Here is a 9435-nt window from a genome sequence, read left to right as displayed (position 1 = left end):
AAAAAAAAAAAAAAAAATTCAAAAAAAAAAAAGAATCCATTCTCTTTGCGTTCTGTGGAGAACTATTTTATATTATTGTGAAATAACTTTATCTCATGGGCATATCTACTTAAAAACAAAAACTAAAAAAACAAAAAGTGGAACTTTAATATTTCAATGACAGGAAGTAAGTCAGGAATATGTGTCCCTTTCATGACTTTCTCCTAATTGCAACATGGCCATATAAGGTTCTTCATTTAAGAATGCAGTACTACCTCAACATCGGTCAGATGCTTCTCAAGTCAAAAGAACAGCTTGGTCTAAAAAACAACAAACAGGAGTACATAAATATGAGGGGCAAGGAAGAGGGTTACAGGATAGGGAGGGGAGGAGACAGGGTTAGGGTTGGACATGGAAAATGGGAAATGAAACTAAATATACACATAACATTGAATGTAAAACAAGCTCTTAAAATATAAATAAACAATAAAAAACAAAACAAACAGAAAAAGAAAACACTGCCATTGAGTTGATTCCAACTCACAGAGACCCTTATTGGGTTACCAAGGCTGTAAATCTCTATGAAAGTAGATTGCCTCTTATTCCTCCCACAGAGCACCTGGTGGGTTTGACTCACCGACCTTCTGGTCAAGCCTTACTCACTACTACCAGAGCTCCCTCATTTAAAACCAGTGAACACCAAGTTAAGCAAGCGATTTTTGCAATTCTTAAAAGTAAAATTATTTTTGTTGTGAAAAGGTAATAGTATCAAAGAAATATAAAGCAAATTCTTTTATGAGTGTACACTACCTCGTATAAACTATAGTTCTCTGAAAGCAAAATACAATTGACACAGTTCTTTGTAATATAAGGCCCTTGTATAACTCCTGGCACCTAAGTGGTACTCAAGGATTAAAATAAACACATCAGCAAATAACTGAGCAAACAAATGAACAAGTAAGTCATTAAGCCTATTCCAATAAGCTCATCTCATAAATATCTTCTTTTATATGGAAGTGCAATGTACCCTTCTTGATTTATGCTGTGCTATCAGAAGAAACAAAAGAATCTGACTGCTAACCAGAAGGTCAAAAGTTCAAACCCATCAGCTGTTCCACAGGAAGAAGATGAAGCAATCTACTTCTATCAAGATTTACAGCCTTGGAAACTCAGTGTGGGTCACTATGAGTTGGAAAATGACTTGATGGAAGTAGGTTTGGTTTTTTGGTTTCTGCAGATGAAAAGTAAAGAAACAAAAACTCAACAGGCAGAATATGCTGTTGGTTTGGAATTTGAGAGATTGCAGAAAATAGGATGTGTCAGTAACTGGAAAAAATGCAAAGAATCAAATCAAATTCATAGTTTTTTCTCTCCCCCCACCCCTAGATTGTGACCCAGAGATCATCTCCTGTTTATTGTTTACTCATGTGGCATAATAGCTCAACAAAGCAGGAATTCAACAGATGCTTATTGAATGAGTAGAGAGGTTTATTATTATAAAATGTCATGGTAAGCATATGTTTACTTTTAAAATACCATTTATGAATATGTGCTTTCACCAATCACTTAAGATTATGAACTGGCTTACATACTGACTTTTCTGACGTCCTTTGGGATTGTGGATCAAATTATCTTCAAACCAATTGTAACCATTAAACACCACCAGTATTATTAGGATATGACCCCGTGGTAATTATTTGACTAGCCAACTTCTCCAAGCTATCGGAAAGACTGTTAATCCATTCCTGTTGGAAAAACAGTGACATTATTGTTAATTTTTTTTACAATTTCATTTTTACTGGGAAACAGAAAACTCCAAAAAAAAAAAAAAAAAGAGCCATGAATTCACAACCTCTTCTTTAAAATAATTATGATCAGGGTCCCTGTGGTATACAGTACTGTGTAACACATCACTTCTGTGTCAATGAATGCAAGGGAAGGCAACATAGCTATTAGTAATAGCTTTTTATTCGAAGTCATCATTTTCCAGATAGGTCACATTAAACACAGCCATTAAACAATAGCATTGAGATAAATCCATACAATGTATGCTGCTTTTGTTGTTGTCCTTGTTCACCAATCAGTTGGTGCAGCTAAGAACCTTATGGAGTGATGGGGCTGATCAATGGGAATAGCCAACCTGCGAAATACTGGGGCCAGGAAAGTCAGACTTTAATCAGGTTTCATTCCATTATGTTTCAAAATAACACATCTTGATAGCCAAAACTCTCATTTGAATTAATGCTCTGGTAAATGTTGTCTGTTGTCAAAAGGTATATAATTAGACAATAATGAGTGGGTGTATATTATGCCAGACCTCAGTCTACTTGTTGACCTCAGCAACTTCTACTCCACTAGGCAACAATCAGCTTTCAACCTGGTTCTAATAAAGCATACTACGCTATGATTACATGAATTTTGTTTATGGTGCTGCTTTTTAAATTGAGCAATGTCTAAATCTTTAAAGGGACATAATGTTTTACAAGATCTCAGCTAATTTATTCAAACAAAACAGGTCAATTTCCCAACCCAGAATTCAATTAATTTCTGGAGTAGTGAGCCAATCTTTGCATGTTGCCTGCAATGTGGATCTATATGTCAGGTAAAGAAATAACATGAAAGCATTCTTTGAAATTGCATGATATGTCTCGTTAATGTTTACTTTGGTATAGGTATAACTAACACTGGTTCTCAGTACTTTTAAACGGATTTAAAAAAAAAGATTTTTCATCATTAACATTTGATAAAAAGATTATTTCGTTACTGATTTTTTAAGAGTTCATCAGTAAACAATTGTGGGACTTTGGGTTTCTGACTAAAATTTCCACCGATTTATATACTTATTTATTTTGTGCTTGAACTCAGTTATTTAAAGACTTAAAATATACAGTATTATCAAATCATTCCTCTTCGGTGTGCGGGTTCTTTTTTTAGGGGGGATGCAATTTAAGACAATATTTTCATATTGTATATTATGCTGAAACCACTTCAAATCTCACCGTTTGATCATGCATCACCCACCGGGGCAGGTTGCTCCCTAAAGACGTGATTTTGGCATCTCCGAAGGCTTCATGGGAAGCCAAGCACCAGGATTCTGTGATAAAAGGCAGTTGCTAGCCAAATGAATAAAAGCAAGATTCCCTCAACTCAACAATAAATGCTTCAGAGTTCTGACTGCTGACTTACCACCATCTTGTAAATAAATAATAATCACTACTAAATGCAGGTAATGTGTTAAACAGCTAACATTAATAAATGACTGGTAACAGATAGCCTAAAGGTAAATCCTCACACATTGGCACAATCAATTCTTCAAATCTTATGGTGTTTTAATGTCTTCAGACACGTATAAATTGAATAACTGGTTACTCAGCATTAAAGATGTTTTTAGAAATACACTCTATTCTCTTAGTTCATTTCCTTTACATACTGCCTTAGATATTACTAAGTGGCTATGTGTCTACTAAGAGAGAGGCAACACTTGATGACACTAAATGGAAATCAGTTTTCCATCAAATTTCAGCTATCAAGCTAAATCAACCTGTAGTCTCCTGGCAAAAATATCATCATAGAACAGAGACAACGCATTTCAGATACATAAATTGTCCAAAATATAGAGAGTCAATTAGGTTTCACATGTACAAGGTCCTTTCTTTTCTAATTGAAACATTTACGAATAATAAAAAGCAAGAGTAGAGCTTTGGAAAGGCTGTTACTAGGAACCAAATACAGTTCTCAAGAGAATAAGGCTGATGGGAGTTGTTCACTCTTCCCTCTCAAAACAGTGTTGCAAGTGAGGTACAGTCTAAAATCTTGACGGCATTTGACAGAAATATTTTCAAGAATTTTTTGAGGTTTGAAATTACAAAACTTAATTCAGTTCTATGTTTGTTTCTGTTTTTGCTCTTGTTTTTAATATAAGGATTTTATGACATTTATGCTGTTTCTACACTGGCTTGGTGGCCAGAAAAGAAGGCACAGAATTCCCCACCAGTTTGCAAATAATGCATTTTTCCTGCTCCAGTGCACAAACAGCCTTTATTTAACTCAGCACCACATTTTCTAGGTATGGGCTCGAAACTGTTTGTCATGAAGCTGTAAAATGCCAAAAATTTTAAATGCTGAAGGAAAATGTCAATCAAGGCATTTTCCCATCTGCTGCTACTTCTGCAAGTGCTAATTTTATTTTTTTCCAATTCCTGAAATTTGAGGTTTCCTAGCCTCATATGGAAGTAAGTTTGAAACTTGCTAAATGTCACAGAAAAGGTGCCACCAAAGGAAAGAAAAGAAGGTGTATTGTTCTCAAAGGACGCCAAGAAAAAGAGGCAGAAGAGCATTGAAAAACAGGAAAAACAATTTTGTTAAGACTCAGACCTCTTGAAAAACACTACACAATGCAAGTAAACAGTGTTGGTACCACACATGCATTAAAGCATTTTCTCATGTTTTTGAAATATAATGGAAACACACATTTTGAACTACTTAAGATACTTTTGCAAATTAATCAAGGTTATGATATCTACATAGGCAGAAGCTATTTGCATTATTGAAAAAAACATGAAGAATTTTCAGGTACTGGTACAAATGTAATTCTTGTGATTTAGCATGACTTTAATAAAAGCTTCTACAAGGACTTGCACATAACCATGACTGACGGATGTCTTTTTTTGACCTTTCAGTTAGCTCCATCAGCTCACTCAAACACATTTTGAACAGATTATGTACTGTAGTACTTGGTAGACTATACATTAAACAAGAGGCTTTGCTCTGAGGCACTGCTTCCCACACTCCATGGGGAAAAGGAAGCAGGAAAAAACAAAACTCATAGAGTTCGACAGCTACCAAGGCAACACTTGCCATTTACAATATAAGCCCAAAGATTTTTGCAACACAACTATATATTAATTTAATAAAATACACAATATAGCTCTTATACACTCAACAATTTGGCTCATATGCACTGAATCTGCAATAAATCAATAAAAATATGTCATTTGATGTAAACACATTGAATCTTCTTACATTTGCACATTTAAATGATCATGTGATTTGAATATGTCTACGATATTTTCACTTTCCTGAGCTATTTTAGTGTCCACAAATGAATAAAAAACTTTAATCATGTTAATTTTCTCTGAATATTACCGTTCAATGGCAACTATGTTTCAAAATTTTCCTGTATCAAGTTTAAAACCTATTCATTATTGTGTATATTTTTGTTGGACACTAAAATGCTAAAAAGGCATATTAAGCCTTTAAATGTTCTTCTTCTCCTTTATGAAGTAAATTAGTCTATGTGTGTGCAGGACAAAATGGACTATATCTTTTTACATTTAACTTTTATACGACATGAGGTGTATTACAAATGACCAGGGTTTTTTTTTTTTGTTTGTTTGTTTTCTTTTTGTTTTTGTTTTTTTGGACTAATGATATGGAATGTTCTTTGTGTTTCTATGTGTGGCAGGTAACTTTATACAGAAATGTTTACCACAAATATGTGTCAATGTTTGGTGTAGCTTGGACTACTGCAAGGTCTTTTAGGACTTTCAGTAGAAGCCTGTGATGACAGCTAGAAATCCACCACAGATCACAAAATATGACCCTGCTTTGTCTGGGGTTTATAGGTAAACAGTTAAGTCAGCATAAATCACGGAGGACAGTCTTAGAGTGATCAGAAATACTTCAAATACTTCAATTCTCACACTGCATACCTTCCTAACAGATTGTCAAAAGGTAACTTGACTCCTCATCCTCCTTTTATCTTCTCTCCTTTTCCTTCTCGGTTTTTTTTTTTTTTTTTCCTTTCCTCGTTAAGCATCATTAACTCTGTCCTAATATATGTTTGGTCAAAACAAAACCATTGTTATCTCTGAAAAAGAAACAGCAGTGAAAGAACATACTTGTGGGCACTTCAGATGTTCACTAAAAGCCTTAAAGCAGCATTGGTCTTTCTTCATCCCTGTAAAACAGGTGGTCACCAGGAGGCATAATTTTTAAATTAACAGAAGAGACAAGAGAATGCCAATGCCTTTTTTTTTTTTTTTTCCCTCTCTCTCTCTCTCTCTCTCTCCCTCTCTCTGCTCACTTTCTTACAGCCACAGGGTCATTTCCCCGGCAGTCCTGCAAAAGCTTATCAATTTCTCTCACAACTTCCTCGGCATCCACAGACTCCCTGCCCAGATCCCTGTTAGGGTGGTCAAGCTGCTCAAGAACAGTGCCCATTTCACTGGAATCCCGGCTGGCTCTGGAATGCACATCCGCGAAGACCCTTGCCATCTGATCGGATGCAATGAAGGAAGGGTCTCTTGGTTGCTTACTGGGTGACAGATACTGACTGTCAGTGGGCAAGTACTGGCTGCTTGCTTCTGCCAGGGCTCCTGGTTTAGCTTCACAACCATCCAGAGAGCCTTTTGTTGAGGTGCAAGGCTCAATGCATGCCTTGGTTGGGCTGCTGGATGCTGAGGGGACCTCTTGGAGGAGAGGGCTCAGGGCACGTTTGGCTTTTAAATAAGGTTTAACATTGGCAATGAGAATAGTGTGCTCTCGCTTGTCTTTTCCAAATGTACAAAAAGTCTTTTTCCCCGTGGGATTCACAGTTTCGTAAGTCTCAGTCTCAACATTAGCTTCCACTGTGGGAACAAAGAGATTTGTGCGGTAATCTGCATTTTCAGCCTGATTGGCTGCAGGGAACTGTGGCATCCAACACCTGTCAGAATGACCAAGCACTCGGCATTCATCTGTGCAATTAACACACTCTTCTTGTTCTGCAAAACAAAAGAGGAAACAGCAAATCCAATCATTAGGGTTTCCTTGAAATTTCTACTGAGGCTGTGATCAGCTCTCAGTGGGCTTGCTTGACCTCTGGTCTCTTAATTAAAAAGAAAAGGAAAACAATAATTAAAACATTTCAGGATCGTTGCATAAACCTGCTGGTTGAGACAATGGTTTTATTTAAGTCTATTCTCCAGGTATTAACGAATTCCCTTAGCCCAGGAAAAAGTAAAAAGTGGCCATTGGAGACTCTCTCTCAGCAGAATAAAGCATCACTGTAAAACAATCTCCTGGGGATATTGGTTAGTCTTTGTTCTTTATAACCCATCCTGGAAACAGTGAACTTCAAACAGGATTATCAAGATTAATTTTTCAAATCAAGTAACAGGGCACAAACTGGATTAGAAACTCTCATAACAATTCCTAACCTGCTTTTTCCCCTCTCTTTTAATCCTTATTTTGCTTCTAATTGTTATTTTAGTGATAATCATGAAACAAAAGTCTTAAAAAGTCTGCTTTTCCTCCTGAGAATGGCAAATGGAATGTTCTATCAGAACGTATTATGAATAAGCTTGTCAGAAAGTGCACATTGCTGCTTTATTAGATATGTATATGGATCATGTAATCAGTTTTCTTTGCTTCTGCTTTTTTGTTTTTGGTGTAAATAGGTGAAAATGGATTTACTCAACAGATACAGTTCAGAATGAATGACAAATTGTGATTTTCTATTTTATAAGATAATGCTTTCTGTGAGACTTTTACTTCTCCCCTTTGTCAATAGGAATATAGAAAATCTAAATAAAACATTCTTTAATAATCCCTATTTCAAAGTTGCTGATCAAGGAAATATGAAAGAAAATTCCTTCATTACGACAGCAGCTGCATACTCCCATCAACCCCAATATTTTAAAGTATATAACTTTTAACTACAACTTCTAAGTTGTCCTTTTTGTACATGTGGTTGTGTCTCTTATGGGTAATGATCCTTTTTAAATCAAGAGACGTTTTTCAGGAGAGGATATTTACAATTTACCTCTATGTGATGGGAATAGAATCCCCTATGCACTTAGGAACCCTAGGGATTTCCTTATAATTGACGCTAGGTGATCCCTACAAATGTGTAATGCCTTGTGCAGGGAAAGAAGTCCACATGAATGATACTTAAAATAGAGAACAGCAAATTTAATAGCATTGATAAATTTATACAGCTAGTTTACAAAGTCATGAATAAATTTGAGTGTATGTTTAAAACAAATCATTCCTTATCCAAAAGAGAAAAAACACAACTTGTTGTAGCTCAAAAGATTTGATGACAAAATAATTTCGTATGAGACTGTAGTATTTTTGTTTTGCTTTGTTTTGTTTTTTAAAGACTCAACCCAAGGTTTCGACAAGAGAAGAATGTGGTATTTCATAGCATGTGTCCCCTATAGTTGTGAAATTTGAAAAAAAAAAAAAAAAGTTAAGGTTGTCTGCCTCAATTTTAATTTTTTCATGTTTTAATAAATATGTTTCTCTATGAGTGAATGAAATATGTTAAGTGTATTATGAATGCAAACAGTAATGCTGAAATATAGTCTCAAATTGAGCTATGAACCTACAGGCACAGATACCCTCTGACCTCAAAGGGTATTAGTGCTAGACAGATAGACACAAAGAGCAGGAGCAGCATAGAAACTGGGCTTACAAAATTTTCTAGAGAGCTCTTTCATCTGAATTTAAAGAAAGTTAAGATTTAAAAAAAAAAAAAAGTCAAAGAAGTTTAATATCAGGTATTTGTTTCCCTCATTTACTTTGAATAGGAATCAGAAATGTTATCTCTTTCTATGTCAGTAAGTGTTAGAGAAAATGCAGTATTTATTATTTCATTCAACTATGTTTCTTCTTAAAAAGATAGTAGAAAGTGGTATTATTTATTTCATTTGGTAATACTTAGGCATCCTTTAGAGCTGCGATTTAAAATATATATATATCACATAGACTCACTTTGAAATAAGCTAATACAGTTTTATATCCCAATATTGACTGACCTTCCATTTCAGCTATTTGGAGAGTCTACCACTGAATGAATTCAATATGAATTGAAGGAGAGAAAGAGAGAGAATAATGCAGATGCATGTAAGTGTAAATCGACCTTGAATTTAAAACCACCAACGTAAAATGCACTTCAGTGCTGAAAAATTTGCAGGCATTTTACTTGTCTCCTGTTTGTAACAACCTAGGAGCAAATTTTAAATATTGACTATGATACATTATAAACTGTCTACCTTGTGATTGAATTATAATTTTGATGTCAGTAATTCACAGACAATGGAGAAAATAGAATAGACATTTTTGTATGAGAAGCAGAAACTATGAGCAAAAAGTGCCTATAACTATCAAGGGTCAAATTGGAATGTATAAGAGAGTGGTATCAATTTTGAAAATTTATGAATTAATAAATAAATCAGTTGGTACATAAAAGAGACATGGGTAACATACAATGGGTGAAATCCAAAATAAATAGACAAATTTAAGAAAACAAACAAAAAGGGAAAACACAAGAAATGAAGGGTGAAAGAAAACTAAGTGGAAGGAAAGGAAGAAAGAAGGGCTGGCACACAAACAAGGGTTTAAGGGAAAGAGAATTGTACTAGGAGGTGTTCTATAATTGTTACATTCTATTTGGTTTTTTTTTTTTTTTTT

At 34.9% G+C, this 9435-nt stretch overlaps 1 protein-coding gene across 1 annotated transcript in view; it reads right to left on the bottom strand.

Annotated features, from left to right (window-relative positions):
* Positions 1-5694: 5694 nt before the first annotated feature.
* The window catches only part of PCDH17 (protocadherin 17), a 127228-nt gene continuing 123487 nt past the window's right edge, over positions 5695-9435 (bottom strand). The window contains 4 exon segments of the mRNA XM_042781618.1: positions 5695-5739; positions 5741-5833; positions 5836-5848; positions 6065-6743. Of these exon segments, the coding sequence (XP_042637552.1) occupies positions 5695-5739; positions 5741-5833; positions 5836-5848; positions 6065-6743 (830 nt within the window).

Source organism: Orycteropus afer, unplaced genomic scaffold, assembly GCF_000298275.1.
Source record: "Orycteropus afer afer isolate SDZICR_OR568_19922 unplaced genomic scaffold, OryAfe1.0 scaffold00138, whole genome shotgun sequence".
NCBI lineage: Eukaryota > Metazoa > Chordata > Mammalia > Tubulidentata > Orycteropodidae > Orycteropus > Orycteropus afer.
The sequence above is the reverse complement of the archived record's forward strand: the minus strand, read 5'-3'. Positions and strand labels throughout refer to the sequence as shown.